General features: G+C 42.0%; 1 protein-coding gene across 1 annotated transcript in view; it reads left to right on the forward strand.

Annotated features, from left to right (window-relative positions):
- GUCY2F (guanylate cyclase 2F, retinal) overlaps positions 1-16,584 on the forward strand; it is a 98,750-nt gene that overhangs the window by 16,664 nt on the left and 65,502 nt on the right. Inside the window, exons 2-3 of the mRNA XM_060137287.1 lie at positions 1,861-2,611; positions 12,161-12,462. Coding sequence (XP_059993270.1) covers positions 1,861-2,611; positions 12,161-12,462 — 1,053 coding nt within the window. The remainder of the gene's footprint in view (positions 1-1,860; positions 2,612-12,160; positions 12,463-16,584) is intronic.

The raw sequence follows: 16,584 nt of genomic DNA on the forward strand, positions 1-16,584 counted from the left end.
GCGTGTGGGATCTTCCTGGACTGGGGCACGAACCCGTGTCCCCTGCATCGGCAGGTGGACTCTCAACCACTGCGCCACCAGGGAAGCCCATCCCCATTTATTTTTGACTCATTGTGGGTCCTTCCACTTGCAGCCTTACTCTCTGAATCCAAATCTAATGGACAGAGACCTTTCATATTTAGCTCACCTGACTTCTCAACAGAGTGTGAGATGTGATAAACAATCTTCATCCTCAAAGTGTCATCTTCCTTGTATTGTAAGATATCACTGTCTCCTGGATTTTGCTGTTTCTCTGGACTTTTCATGGAAGTTTTCATTATAACCTCCTTTCTCTCTGCCTGACCTTTAATTGTTGTGGGTTTTCAGGATTTTGTCCTCTGACTTCTTTCTCTACTTTGCAACTCTCTTTTGTTGATCTTATACACTGCCATGTCTTCAATTACCCTCTATCAATTGATTACATTCAAATTTATATCTCTGGCCCAGCTTTCTGTTACAAGATCCAGTATGTCAAATCGTCAACTGGATCTTGCTACTTGGATATTCTACAGGCATCATCAGTTCAACGTGTCTAATAGAATACATTATATTTCCCAACCCTTCCTTTAGTGTTCCCTATCTCAGAGACTTATATCATTTTCTAACCAGTTGCCTAGCCCAAAATCATCTTGGAGTCCTCCTTTTTCCCCCTTACCTTCTACATCTTGTCAGTCACTAAGTTATTATTGGCTTTACCTTCTTAATCTCTTTGATGTTTTTAATCTTGGTGGAATTCATCTCCATTCCTCTACGTCTTTACTACCACTCTCTTGGTCTGCCATCATTTCTCATACGGATTACTACAACAGCCTCCAAACTGGTCTCCCTGCCTCCAGTCTTGCCCCCTTCCAACCCATTCTCCACACTGCTACTTGAGTAATCTTTAGAAAATGAAGATCTTATTACATCATTTCTCTGCTTAAAACTATTATCTACAGGATTAAATCTAAAAACTTACGAATGGCATATAGGACTCTTGGTGACCTGGCCCCTGCCTTGGTTGACATCACAGACCTGAGCAGAACAAATGCATATCTTTTTTCCTTTTTTAACCTCTGGGCCTTACTGTATATTGTTCCTTCTGCCTAGAAGGCTCTTAGCAACGACCCCCTTGCAACCCCACTCAGCTGGCTAACTTTTCTTTCAATACTTAACTCAGAGAGACGTCCTTCCCCCTCCCTCTTCTCCTCCCCTGAAATTTGGGTTTGGGTGATCCTCTCTGTTTTCCTCTGTCTGGGCTACCTCAGTCATAGCACTTCTTACTCTGCTTTGCCATTATCTATTTACATCTGTGTCTGTCCCCAAGAGGGCGGTGTGGTGGAGAAACATGGACATATTTGAAACCATAATAATGATAAAAATATCACTAATATAAAGTTAATGACCTGCCAACCCCTGTTAAAAGTGTTTGCTGTATGTTAATCCACGTAATCCTTACAACACTGTGAGATGAGCAACTATTACTGAAGTTGAATCAACAGTACTCGGTGATGGATTGAATGAGGGGCAGAGAAGAAGGAAGAGTCTCAGCTGACTACCAGGTTTCTGACCGGAGCAAGTAGGTGAAGGGTAGATGGACGCACCATCTCCTGAGATAAGGATTACAGGAAGTAGAGGAAGAGGAGGACTTTTGGTCAGGGTAGGGGAGAGAATCTTCTAGTGTAGGGACTGCCATTCCTTTGCCATTCTTTCATAACTGTTATTTCCAGAAGTTTCAGGAATAATGTGCGTAACATACCTTTGCTTCTGATTGACAGGCATTTGGAAACAACAGTGTCCATCTCGGGACAGCAGACTCACCTTCCGGTATTTCTTCATTAGCCTGCTGGAAGCAGGAGAGCTCTGTTCTTGGGACCCTGGCCTTTCTCTCACCTTATGCTCTGGTTTGCGGCTCCCGGAAGACAGCGAGGGCTCCGTGGCCTTGCATCCTTCAAGCTCCTGTGGTGTTTGTGCCTCCTGGCCCTTACGTCCCTCCCACAGCGGATATGGGCACCCCCCTACAAGATAGGGGTGGTGGGCCCTTGGACTTGTGATCCGTTGTTCTCAAAGGCCCTGCCCGAGGTTGCCGCTCGGTTAGCCATTGAGCGGATCAACAAGGACCCATCGTTTGACCTGGGTTACTCTTTTGAATACGTGATTCTCAACGAAGACTGCCAGGCTTCCAGGGCTCTATCCAGTTTCATTTCCCACCACCAGATGGCCTCAGGATTTATTGGCCCTGCCAACCCTGGCTACTGCGAGGCAGCCTCACTCCTGGGAAACAGCTGGGGCAAAGGGATTTTCTCTTGGGCCTGTGTGAATTATGAATTAGACAATAAAAATAGCCACCCGACCTTTTCTCGGACACTCCCTTCTCCCATCCGGGTGCTGGTAGCCGTCATGAAATATTTCCAGTGGGCTCACGCTGGAGTCATTTCCTCAGATGAAGACATTTGGGTGCATACAGCCCATCGAGTTGCAAGTGCTCTTCGGAGTCGCGGCCTACCTGTAGGGGTCGTCCTGACCACAGGACAAGACAGCCAAAGCATCCAGAAAGCTCTACAGCGGATTCGCCAGGCAGACAGAATTCTCAGTGAGTGCCTTCTCCTGGCTCAGCTTTAAATGTGGCTTCAGTGAAAGGATATGACAATGTCCAAAGTTTTCCTATCCTCACACCCTAGGATAGCACATCGCTCTCCAGTTCTTCATGCATTTGCTCCCTTTCAGTCACACTCGGGCCCCAAGACTCTCCTGCTTCGCCAGAGCCTATCTCAGCACCTGGGTGGGAAGATTAGCATCAAGAGCAGCTGCGGTCACACACCCTCCATGCCCTTAGGACCCCAGCAGTTTCAGATCAGCCAAGAAGCGTGTTCTTATAGCTCTGTTTTTGTCTGGTCTAGTCACTGAAGGGAGATTTACCCTTGATTCTCTTCTGGGTACTTTCCCTCATAGGTGCTCAGTGCCCTTGTGTCATCACATCTCACTTAGAACCTGTCTTCTCTGGACTCAAAAATGCACACCCACCCCTTCTCACTTTCCACCCCCCGAAAGCAGGGCTTCTCTCCCTGCAGCACACAACAAGCCGATGTGGAGGGAGCTAGCTGATAATTAAAAGCATATTAAAATGAGAAGCCTGCCTAAATTGTAACCTTTCCCCTCCCAAGAGAAGTTTTCTGTTCAAAGATGATTCTTAAAAAAAACCCACAAACAAACAAAGATGATTCTTGCAGAGACCATGGACCAAGTGTAAAGCAAAGGACTGACCCACTGACCCAGGGCGAGTTGGGTGCATTTTGGGAAAGGGGAGGGCTCTTCCTGGTCCTCTTAAATCAGATGGAAGTCTTTTACATATACATACTGCAAGCCTTTGTGACACTTGGTTTTGATTTTTTTTCTATTCGAATTTTTTAATCTCCACTTTACCTTTTTTCTGGAAAGTAGCAGTGATTTGTGGGGACACTGCTCATCCTCTCTTGCAGTCACTCCATCGCTTTAGGACAGATAGCTCAGAAACTACTTGTCAAACTGATTACTTCTAGGATTAGTCCTGGTCCCAGTCATTTCCTTAACACAGCAATGGACTTGTTAGAGAATGGTCCAGCTTAGGGCTGGCCTATACCCAGGAGCCCATTTTAAGTTTCAAGTGTCTCCAGTATTGGACCTTAATTATGATCATTATGGGAGGATGAGGGCAAGAATTTTTAGTTCCAGGAACTATAGTAGTCTGCTTCCAGCTCCAGTCTACAAGATCCTATAAATGTTAAGCAATCAGTGTGGCTCTGATTACTTCATAATAGAGCTTGATTCTTTCAAAGCAGAGCACAGAATTATTTTTAAAGATATACAACCATTTCCAGGGAGGAATCATGCCAGAAACAGGCTAACATACTTAATATCATAACTTTATGTTACAAATCTTCATGAAGCCCAGTGTCTCCTGCAAGTTTACATTCCATGAGTGTTTCACATCCCACCCATTCTAAATAGTATACTCTTTGAAATGACATTTTGACCTCTACCATGAAATGTTAAATAAATCCAGGCCCCGGAGCTCTTTGGGTTGTCAGACTGAGAGAAGTTAGGATTGAGTGTTTACCACCCACAATTCTTTTGAGGCAGGGAGGTAGCAAATGTACATATTATCGCCGTACTATTAGAGACGCATTCCTCTAGGTCAATGGTTCTTACTCTGGCCGCACACTGGAAATACCTGGATATCTTTTCAAAATGATTGGGGCCAGAGTACCACCTCCAGACATTCTGATGGTCTGTGGTGAGGCCCCAGCAAAGGTATTTTAAAGAGCTTCCCAGGTGCTTGTAAAATGTAGCCAGAGTCAAGAACCACTGCTTCAAGTTCAAGAAAATGCAAATAAATGTTCCCTACTTTAAGTTACCAGACAAATTTTTGTCTTAATATGACTTTGTTTAATCAGATTGCTTTCTGTATAGCAGTGTGGATCAGCTCGCTAAGGGAATGAAAATTTTAAGATGGGGGTAAGGGGGTAGGAGGCTGGAAGCCTAGAGAGGGAGGTATGTGGTTATGCAGCAAAGAAAGACCCTGGGTAGGGAGAAAAGCAGCAGAAAGCGCAGTAGGGACTCAGAAAGGGAGATAAAAGGGAGTGAAGACAAAGCTCTGCTCTCCAAGATTTTGCCCCGGGTTTCTGACAAAACATAGGCAGACTCAGGTGAGGTGTGCTGGGAACTCAGTGTTATGAATCAGAACGTGGGTAGGTTGGGGCGGATGCAGGGAAACTGAGCCGTTGGCTGAGCTGCGGCCTGAGTAGGACCTCGGGCACCTGAGTGTGCACTGTCCAAAAGCGTGCGTGGTACTCACACTTGGCACAGCTAGTTTTTGGTATCTGAGGGCACTCCAAGTGATGGGTGCGATATGACAGGAGGACTTGCAGAAGGGGAGTGAGTCTTAAAGTAAGGTAAGCTTGTTGTCCACTTGATCATCCATTGAGACTAGTGCCCCAGCTAATAGGAGCATGATTCAGAGTATGAATATAAATAGAGTATCAGGACTTTAGCCACGAGGCCTAGGGTTCAGGGCACATCTCCAGTCCAATCAGAGAATGGGAGATCTGGTGAGAAACTGAGCTAGAAGTTAATGAGTATGGATTGCGCCAACTGAGCAGTAAGGACGGTTACAATACACCATATCCAGCATCTACTAGATCAAATCTCTAGCTGATCTTCTAGCCCCTTTCAACTGGTAGGGCTGAGCCTGTGAAAGTATTCCTAGCTGTTGACTATTGGGACTGAAAGAGCACTGAGGTTTTTGTGGTGACCTCAGCTGAGAAGGGCTGAGGAAGGCAGTGCCTGGCCTCTTCCTTATTTTGCTGGGTATGAGACTACTTCTTAACACTGTGGACCCCCAAGTAAACCTTCAGAGAAGGACCTTTTGTGATGTACAAAATATAGTGGAAAGGGATCCCTCTGGAGAGGACAGGCAATATTTGGAAGTAATGGAAATAGCTGGAAGACTGGTTTTGTCTGACCTACTCACTATAACAGTGACCAAAGCCCCATGTGGCAGTGGCAGTGGTGGCGGCAGTGAGAGATAGTGTTGGGGAGGGAGGGTAGAGCTGCTATGCCACTTCTCTTCCTCGTAAATTTATGTTTCCAATTATCACTGGCACATTACTGGAATCAGAAGGAATGTCTTTCTCAGAAACTGGTCTAAATTTTGCTTACACAACAGCAGGACAACGATAAAATTTAATAGTAAAGATGATCATAACAATAATAATGGTTGTGGGCTCTTGGGAAGGGAAACAGCAGGGGTGTTACTAGAGGCTGCCATTGAGACAATGAAAGCAACCATAATACCACTTTACATGTGAACAGCTCTCTACAGTTTACAAGGTATTTGCATATAGATAATGTCATTTAATCCTCAGGGTTATCCAGGAGCAAGGTATTTTCTTCCAAGTTTTACAACAGCTGTGAATCTCACATAACAAGTAGGTAGGTGTACGCATTATTAACACCAAAGAATGGGGTAAATGAAGTCCCAGAGAAGGGGGGATTCGGGATTCAGCCTCTCCCAGATTGTCAGCTCACTTCTTTTAAGCTTCAGAGGCAATTACCAATTAACTTTGTGTCTGACAAAGTCATATAGGAGAGATATTAATCAAGGACAAAGGCCTCAGCTTACAGGCAGGGCTGCTGTGTGTGGCTTTCCCTGCCCAAGGGAATCTAGCTGAGTGGGTTTGAGGGCCAAAATTCAGTTCACTCTCTGCTCCTTAAACCATGAGTCCTGTTGGAGATTTTGCTCCAATGGCACAAAAGAGCATCACTCACCAGGCAGAGCACCTGAGGGACTGCAATTACCCAGAAGTTCTTTTGCTAATTCTCAACAAAGACTAGCAGGAGGCCCCGCTAAAAAGCTCTTTAGAGAACTTTTCAAATGGCTATTTCGAGCCCTCCTCCCTTCTCCTCACCTTTTTGCCTATCAATGCTTGGCTGCTTGTGAAATCCTTTCAATGTGGGTTTACAAGGTTGTTGAACCATTTGGGGATTTCTTTAAATCCTTCCAAATTGGGAATGCTTCATTACAGTATGATGTTCAGTAACTAGGACACAGTCAGAATGTCCTTCTCTCTTGTTTTTTTTTTTTTAAACATCTTTATTGGAGTATAATTGCTTTACAATGGAGTGTTAGTTTCTGCTTTATAACCAAGTGAATCAGTTATACATATACATATGTTCCCATATCTCTTCCCTCTTGTTCTTCCAAAGTCAGATACTTTATTACTACCTCATTGTCAGGGACCTGGCTGGCCTCTTCCATCTATTGAAGATTCTTGACATAAAAAAAAAAAACCAATAATAATAATAGCAATGATAATAGCTAATATTTATTGAGAATTTGTTATATGCTAGTCATTTTGCAAGGGTTTTATATGGACCATCTCATTCAATTCTTGCAACCTCCCTATAAAGTAAGGCCAATTACTATTTAATGCACTTCACGAATGAGACTTTGGAGGCTGAGAGAGGTTAAATAACTTGCTTAATGTCACACAGCTAGTGAGTGGGAAAACTAGGATATGTATTCAGGTTGATCTAAAGCAGTGCCTCTCAAACCTAAGTGTGACCGGAATCCCCTGGGGGGCTTGCGTCCCTCCTCCAGAGTTTCTGACTCAGGAGGGCTGGGATAGGGTACCAGAATCTGCATTTCTAACCAGTTCAAGGTGGTGCTGATGTTGCTGGTCCAGGGATCATACTTTGAGAATCACTGGTTTAATGAAAGACATGCTCTCCTGCCTCCTGTCCACTTGAGGGATGCCCCTAAAGCTTACTCACTTGACACCCTGTGTTCCATGGTGTATAATTTAGCCCTTCCATTTTTCTCTCTTAACTTTTGGGCCCACTGATGAAATTCTTTTAAGTGCCCCAAGGTAACAAGTATCGCCCCAGTTTTCCTACAGTAGTAAGAATAGTGATACTGTAATACTATGGCCAAGAGCCTTAGTGATGATAGGGAATTTGGTATACAGTTTGGTATAGATAAATGTAAGTAAATGTAAATGGTGAAAGGACAACTTGCTCTCTTGAATGGGTCCACTATCAGTAATGATATATTTACTGAAGACCCAGCCCAGGAGGAAATCTCTAAACATCTAGGCTTCCTGCGTTTAGGAGGCCTTACCTGCGTAGCAATTTAGGAAAAGCTGAAGAAAACATACGTTGCAAAGTATGGAGAAATATTAAAAGCATAAGCTGGGCAGCAATGTGAAGGCGATAAAAGTACTTGTAATAACAGTTTTACTGGGTAAGAAAAAACACGATCTGATGCAGACAGAATGGCCATTGAATGTAATATGTGTCTGACAGCATGCTGAGCTACTTGGACCAGTTTGACACTGGTGGCAGGTAAGTTAAGTGGTGGTCTCAGGACTTAAGGCCAAAAATGTGTGCAGTGTCCTCAGTCGATAGAAATAGCCACACATCGTGTACTACAGTGTTCTTAAAGTGTGGTTTGAGGGCCTCCTGCACTGAATCACACTTTGGGCGGTGGTTGGGAAACATGCAGATTCCAGAGCCTCCCTCCCTCTTTTTATGTATCCATTTTATAGAGTGCATGGGGGAGAACTGAGGGGAGGAAGGTGTGACTCTACTTGTTTCAGAGTGTGGCCAGATGGGGCTGAATCCTGGGGGAATGTGAGACCTGGGATAAATCACACTGTATGCCCCCCTCCTCCTCTGACCTGCTTACTCTCCCATCTCTCAACACTTGTTAACACAAAATAGGTTAAAATGAAGGTTAGTGGTAGGAAATGTCGCAAAAGGGTTAAAATGAAAATTAAGGACAATAGAATGGAGGGTTTCTGGGGATTGGGAGCAGTATTGTGGGCTCACAATATGAATATGACTCCTAAGAACTTCTTCAGCAATAGCTAGTGAAACCATCTTCATCTCACAAGGTGTGAGACTGGGCTCAGGTTCCTCCACGAAGCACTCCATAGCCAGTAATCTGGGAGAAATAAAATTTGCTTTTGGAGAAACATAGTTCCTCCACCTCGAGGAAGTATTGGATAGAGTATTTCAATATAGGAAGAGAGGTAGGAATTGAGTGACTTGGGAATTGGCTTCTCCTAGAGTTAGACATTTCCTGCTGCTAGCATTGAGGGTGAAAGGGAGGGTCCTGAGCAGCCTGCCATAGTGGGTACCACAGTATGAAGACATAGCTACTAGACAACTCAGTTGGGGCTCAGGTGGCTCAGAGAAAGTGCTAATATCATATCCTAGTGAGATGGGATCTCAGCAGGATGTATCTCCTGGTCCTTGTTTAGGCTATAGAGTGGCTTGACTGTTAACAATCAGGATGGAAACTTACAAATTAATGTTACTCAGTGATCACCTGTTGACCCAGGTCTTGTCAAGGATTTACGGTTTCTGTCCACTAATCCTTTCCTGACAACTTACAGGTAAAATCCCATTTTAATGAATGTCATTTTGAGATAATAAAGCTATTTAGTAAAATAATCATGTAGAACAGATGCATCTACAAATCCCTATTGACAAAGCACTCAATCTATTAAATTAAGATGGTGCTGTTTGAATTCAGTATTTATGCTTTCTGTTTTAATCGTGTTCGATGGAAAAGTCTTACCTTGCAAAAAATAGAGTAGCTTGTGATCATTCCCTCGAAGCTTCCATTTCATCATCTGTAAAATAATGGGGGAGTAAGACAGGCTAGATGGTCTCAAAGGGTCTTTACAGTAATAAAAATTCTGACTCTGCCTAAAATGTCCTCTGTGTGGGCCAATGAAAGGAAAATTAACGGGAGGGTAAGGTCTTGAGCACAGTTAATGACACTAAACATTAAACACAGGCATGTTATTATCTACCTGCCCAGCAAATATCCCTTCGAATTGTTCCTCCATGCTAGCAACCCAAAATGCCCATGTCTCGCATCTCAAGGAACCCACGAAAGATACCCAGATACAAAACTTCTCCTTCTGAAATTTTTTCAAACATTCATTGTTCACTGGGTATATAATATGTACCAGGAAACAGAAATAAAATACAGTTTTTGACTTCAAGGAACTCATGGTTTCATAGTAGAGGCTGACATAAATAAATAAGGGCAATGAATCTTGTAACTGCCATGACAGAAGTCAGTTCAGGGTACAGTGGGGCTCTAAACCAGTGTCACAAGTTGGTACCCTAGTAAAAAGAATGGCAGATGGAGATCTGTGTGCAGGAAGCTTATTGGGGGAATGCTTTCAAGGATAACACTTGTGAAGGAGAGGCAGCAGTAGGATTGGAAAAATTAAACTGTCATGCAGTCACAACAAAGGTCCCAGCCAGTCCCTGTGGGAGCTCTGGAGCTGGGGTGGCCCTTCAGTGTTGTCCAGAATTAAGGAGTGTTGGCCTTTATGCCTCCATATTGACCAGTCATTGGGTACAGGCAGATACAGAGAAAGGGGTGCAATGTGATAATAATGGTTTAATAGCCAGTTTATCGGGGGAGGAGGGGAAAGCCCTGATCTGTAGCATTTGCTAATTTCCATGGTGTTATAACACCCACCATGGCCAATTTCAAGCTACCAACATGACATTAACTAGTTCATAATATCCCTGAAAATGTAACCATAGTCTTTTGTGAACCAGCACAAGCCAGCTCCCCACACACTAGGGTGGTTCTCCTCGGCTGAGGGCAATTCCCTGAGAGGTATCAGCTATTATCTCCAAACACTCCCAGCAGCTAGGAGAATGAATGCTTCCTTCCTGAGGGTTGCATCTGACTGGCACACCGCAGCGCCCAATACACGTAGTATATGTTAAAATATTTGCTGTATTTCAACCAACACAAAGCACTTAGTTCTATTTCCCATCCAGGGGAGTAATTTCCCATCCAGGGGAGTAATTTTAATATTCCTTTAAGTTAATTAAATGAATTTTATCTCTATTGGGTAACCTTGGTCTCATAATCTAATCTCTGTTTTTGTAGAAGATCCCAATACTGACCCGCTTGCCAAGGATACTGTTGGAAGAACTGACCAGCTCCCCGAAGCACCTGACTAAACTCAGTTTTTCCCCTCAATGGACATGTTACTGAATTAATTTGACCAAAGTGATTCATGTTTAATGATGTAGCCAAACTTAGGGAGTTAGGGGCCTTCGGTTCTAGTTTCTCTTTCTAAATCCAATCATTGCCTTGTTGGACCTCTCTGTCACTCCATTTTCCCATCATACAATGTGTGATGATGAACAAGGGCTCAAGAACTAGCTCCAAAGATATCCCTAGAGTATTCAAAGGAAGGTTTGCGCATCAGAATACGTGTAGAACCTCTCAGGGTAATTATATTGAAGGAGCTAATGGTCATTTGAAAACTCAACTTATGGTGTGTGTGTTTGGTATCTAAATCCACTTCATAACTTACTAGGTACACCTTAAAAAATGAAGGGTACCATCTCTGGCTCAGAGGGGAAATTTTCTGAGGGTATCTAACAAGTGCAAAGAAGGTTTTTGAAAATAGATGAGGCAATACGTAAATACCAAAGACCAGTCATTGAACGTAGTTTAAGCATACTCAGTTCCTGAGATTAAAGGTTCCATGTAAGCATGTATAATTAATAGTTACCAAAGGCAGTAGGGTCTTTGCCTTTCTTCAAGGAGCTCAGAATACTTGCCAGGCATTATCTAATTAAACTACTCAATGTACCTGTGAAATGCATTGGCATCTACATTTTAAAGATGTGGGCAGTGAAGCACAAGTGGGCTTAAACTAAACTCATTTAGCATGCCAAGGGCGAAATTGGATACAAGACTTTCAGTCTCATGGTCTAGCTGCCACTCTTCAACCGTGGCCTCCACTAATCCACTCTATTCTAGCATAGCCTTGCCAAACAACATAGTTTCATAAGTCTAGGAAGAATTAAAGTGAGTGCAAAGTAATTCCAATGATAGGGAAGTTGGATTTTTTAAAATTGAACATATCACCCGTAATATTAGTAGCATTTATAGCAGAGTGTGAGTTAGTACCATTCATTGTCTATAATGGCCTTGGTAAGGGTGGGAACAGTTGGTCAACATCTGTTAGAATGTATGTCTGTAGGAGGTAGGCAATAAAAAGCAACAGTGGCTATGGGAATATCACCCATCTTCTCCCTCTAGCCTTCTTATTCTTAGGTATAATAATAGCTACCATTTATTGAGCGCTGTGTGCTAAGCCCATTGTATGTATTCCCCCTTCAGTCATCACTACCACCCCACGAAGTACATATTTACTATCTCCATTTTATGAATGAGGCAGAGAGAGGTTAAGTAATTTACCTAAGGGTATACAGCTAGTAACTGGTGATGTTAGGATATAAACCTAGGTTTTCCAACTCCAAAGCCTCTTCATTATGCTACCTCCCACTTGCTATATTTGTTTATTTCAGTCTAGTACCAGTCTCTGCAGCCCGTAGACGTGTCTGATTTTTCCCTATTGCCTAATTAGAGTCCCTGAAATACCTCAGCCTCAACTCAGGGTTTCAACATCTTGTTCATCTAAAGACATAAGGTAGATATCATTTACAAATTGGTTATAATACAATTATTTGTTTCTCCCAGTCTGTAGTTTTTGGTACTATATTTTACTAACATATTGCCACCATAACCTCCCTGCTTTGTCGGTTTCAGTAATCATCATGTGTATGCATTCGACCTTGATTGGGGGAGAGACTCAGACGCATCTCTTGGAATGGGCTCACGATCTGAAAATGACTGATGGAACCTATGTCTTTGTTCCCTATGACGCCCTGCTCTACAGTTTACCTTATAAGCATACCCCCTACCAGGTTCTAAGGAACAATCCAAAACTCCGGGAAGCCTATGATGCTGTGTTGACCATTACAGTGGAGTCCCAAGAAAAGACCTTCTATCAAGCGTTTATGGAGGCAGCAGCTAGAGGTGAAATTCCTGAGAAGCTGGAGTCAGATCAAGTAAGTGCAGATTCACAAGTTAATCATGAACAGAAAACCTCAAAAATCAGGAAGGTAAATATTTTTCCTATCAAGTGCCTCTATTCCATAGGAAACTCAGTCAACAGCAGGCAACCACACACAAATTTAAAACACCTTTTGTTTGCAGAAAACATTTATAAAACAAAGATACATTATTGGAGGTTTTGTTTTTAAATCTTCAAGCAACCTGCAATGATAACATATACAGCCATGAAGAAGAAATAAAATGTGTTTCAGAACAGGGAAACAAAAGTTTAATATATACTAGGGCCGTTCAAGGGGGCCTAGTAAAAAGAAATCTTGTTTCTCACCCGAGTTTGGAACCAATTCAACAATAGGAGAGCTGGTATATAGGAAGATATTACCATTATTATTGATAAAGCTGGTGCTGGAGAATGCGGCTTCTGTCTACATGCATTTGAGTTTCCCAGTATTGAATCTAGGGGTTGATCAGACTTCTCCATCTAGTTACCAGCATTGCTGGACCCCTATATTTCTGCCCCGTGAGGACATGCCTCTTGTAAAACGTCCAGCCTGAAAGAGCATAGTGGCGCTTACTCCCAAGAGAAAGAAGTTAGGAAGGCTTGGGCTACACATGTTTAGTTTTCCTTCCAAACTAACCAGTCAGATTAAGTCACTCCTTTGTGGGAAGGAATGAGTAAGGGGTTGAAGAGGTCAGGTGTTTTTTGTTAGTAGAGCTATCTCTATATGAAAGGAATCATTTGGAATGGGGAAGAATTCCTCCCTAATAATATACGAGAAATAATATTTATGTATGTATAGATGAATATATGTATAAACGTATTTCAGATCAAATCACAGCCATTTGAGGACTAGTGGAAGGAAAAGCAGTGGGGACAGGATGAAAGCAAGGAAATGAATGGACAAGAGTAAAATGGACCCAAAAATGGACAAAAGACAAAAACAAAGAGGGAAAAATACAAAAGAGACAAGGAATATGAGAGGAAGAGGGGAAGGCCAAAGATAGTTAGATTAGAAAAAATACAGAGAGGGTTTTTATAGGTTAGAGGCCAGATGTAGAAGGCAGTCATTTTCAGAATGGCCCATCAATAAGTTTAAAAATTCTAGCATTTGCTAACATATTGTATTAGTTATAATGCTCTGTTATAACTAATACATTAGTTATAATGTATTAGTTATAATGCTCTGGCTGTAACTAAGAGGCAGCTCAACACAAAATGGCCCAAGTAGTTGTTTTTTGTTCAAAACTGGAAGATATGGGGGCTTTAGGGTCAGTTAATTCAGCCTCTCATTGATGTTATCAGTGAATCAGGTTCTTTTCATCTTTCCAGTTTATAATGATAGCATGCTAAATTGCCCTCATGATCTGGGTCTTCTCCTGGTCCCAAGATGACTGCTACAGTTCCAGACATCATGTCCAAGTGCAACTGTCTACAGACAAAAATGGGGAATGTCCCTCTCTTGTGTCTCTTTTTAAGAGTGACGAAATCTTGCCCAAATGCTCCTCAAGCAGACTTCTCCCCACACTTTCCTGGTCACAATTGTGTCCCATACCCATACCCAAACTAATAATTTAGAAAGAGGAATGAGATCATCGTGACTGACTCTATGGCTGCTGGAAAAGTGTGCAAAAAATTGAAATTCCATTAGCAAGGAAGAAGGCTATCAGGTAGGCTGGTGGTTGTACCCAACTCTCACATTCTCCATGATCTTCTCCTTTTTGTATACTATTTATTCCTTTATCCTGTGCACTGCCTCTCTATCTGAATAAATGATTCAGATGAAACTTAGGTTTTCTTATCTCTTTCTGTCCTGAGTATTGATAACAAAGATTTTGCAGATTCTTGTTCTAATAAAAAAAGTGACCAGCAGAGATATTAACAGTGTTGGATTTAAACTTTATTGCCACAGATATGTTTGTAATAAATCTTTCTTTTAGGAGACACACACATGTTTAATTGAAAACAATTCATTGATTTGGTCAAGAAAGGCAAGAATCCCTCAAACTGCTAAGAATGATTGCTCAAACCAGTTGTTTGGTGTATTTATAAGCAAGCAATCATATGGTGAATTTTTGTACTTTTTATCCAATGATAGCGCATCACATAGATACAGGACTAAGTCATCTTTTTACTTTAATCACAGGATTGAGGGAAATAGAAAGGTGTGTGTGTGTGTGTGTGTGTGTGTGTGTGTGTGTGTGTGTGTGTATCATATGTATGAGCAGATATTTTGATAAAAAAAATTCAGACCTTCTACTCTTAATGTTTGATCCAATCTCTTCGAGCTTGTGGAAAACATAAGGTAATTAAGGTAAAAAAAGACGCCATTAGTGTGGTTGCTAGGCAGCTTGTACGCTACTTTAGACAAAAAAATAGAGAAAGTGAAAACAAAGACTGTAAAGCTTATTAAAAAAAAAGCTTTTTTGGATACATTTCCACCCCCACTTTGCACGTGCCTTGGCTTTACTTTCATAACCAAAGAATGATAAAAGAGTGAGACAATTATTTTCACATCTCTGATAAACAAAACCCCCTTTTTTCCTAAATTACCTTGCTAAAAGGTATTTTTGAAGGGAGCTAGTATAGCAGAAAGAACATATGATAAGGAGTTAGACAAACTCGGGTTTAAATCTCAGCTCTCACTCTTACTAGCTGCGTGTCCTTGGGCAAGTTACTTAGATTTTTGAGTCTCAATTTTACCATCTGTAAAGTGGGTTAGTGATCTACAGCTTCTAGGATTATTGTGAAGATTAAACAAAGTAATACGTGTGAAGTGACTAGCAGAGTGCCTGGCTTATAGCTACTTCCTTTCCACCTTTTCTTTTTGGGGCCAGGATGACCCTTATTGGTTGATGGTGACCTAGCATCTAAGTTACAGTCTGACCTCAACTTCCTGCTCTCTTGAAGTTCTATGATTATTGGCACAGAATCGCTCAATAGTTCCAGCTTTCAAAATTATCTCACTTTCAGAATTCCAAATGGTATTTTCTCAGATCAAATTATGTAGCTCAATGTTTGCTTATCCCTTGGCTCCTGTTGTTTTTTCCTATTCAGTCAACAGATCAACAACTATGTATTAAGCACCTGCCATGTGCCATGTACTATGCTGAACTTCAGATAGAACAGTAAACAAGACAGGATTTTTGTCAGTAGTGTGTTGGAGCCAGTTCATAAAAGCTAATTGTGTGCCTCTTTGCCAAACACTGTGTTCAGTGGCATCATGTTGGTAGCTTGAATCAGGCATTGAGAGCATTAACACCACAGAAATTGGTAAATGCTACAAATAAGAGTTTTTTTCATAGAGCTGTTGCCAACATTTACTAGCATATCACTTGTTCCTGCTCTTATGGGGCTTAAATTCTAATGAAAGAGAGATTGTAAATGAGTAAACAAATGTATGAGAAAGATGGCTATATTTCTCCCTTGCCCGATAACTTCCAGTGGAATTGAAATTTCTATATATAGGCTATATTGCTTATAGAAGTGGTTTGCATCCTCTTTTAGTTTATACACTTGCCCATTCAAAAATTATAAAAAACAAAAAACTAGGGCTTCCCTGGTGGCGCAGTGGTTGAGAGTCCGCCTGCCGATGCAGGGGACACGGGTTCGTGCCCTGGTCCGGGAAGATCCCACGTGCCGCGGAGCGGCTGGGCCTGTGAGCCATGGCCGCTGAGCCTGCGTGTCCAGAGCCTGTGCTCCGCAACAGGAGAGGCCACAACAGTGAGAGGCCCGCGTACCGCAAAAAAAACCACAAAAAACAAAAACATGAAAACAATTTTATACACAGTAAAATCTGTTAAATCCCTTATCAATTTCATTTGTTTTTCCTGAGGCTCTCTGTCCTCCTATTCCAATCTAAACTTGTTGTTCCCTAAGGCTGCTGTACAGCTGTTATGGTAGGATCTCTCTTTTCATCACCCTGGAAATTCGCTTTCTCTTTCTTCTGTGCCGGATTCACTATTCATGACTCTCATGACTCCCATTTTCTTGTTTACTCTCTCATTTTCGTTGAGCGCATCCTTTAGTAGCTTCTGAAAAAGGTATACAGGAGGTAAACTTTTGAAATTTTGCACTGAGAGTCTTTATTCTAGCTTCATTATTGATTGATAGTTTGATT

Source organism: Lagenorhynchus albirostris, chromosome X (assembly GCF_949774975.1).
Source record: "Lagenorhynchus albirostris chromosome X, mLagAlb1.1, whole genome shotgun sequence".
Lineage (NCBI taxonomy): Eukaryota > Metazoa > Chordata > Mammalia > Artiodactyla > Delphinidae > Lagenorhynchus > Lagenorhynchus albirostris.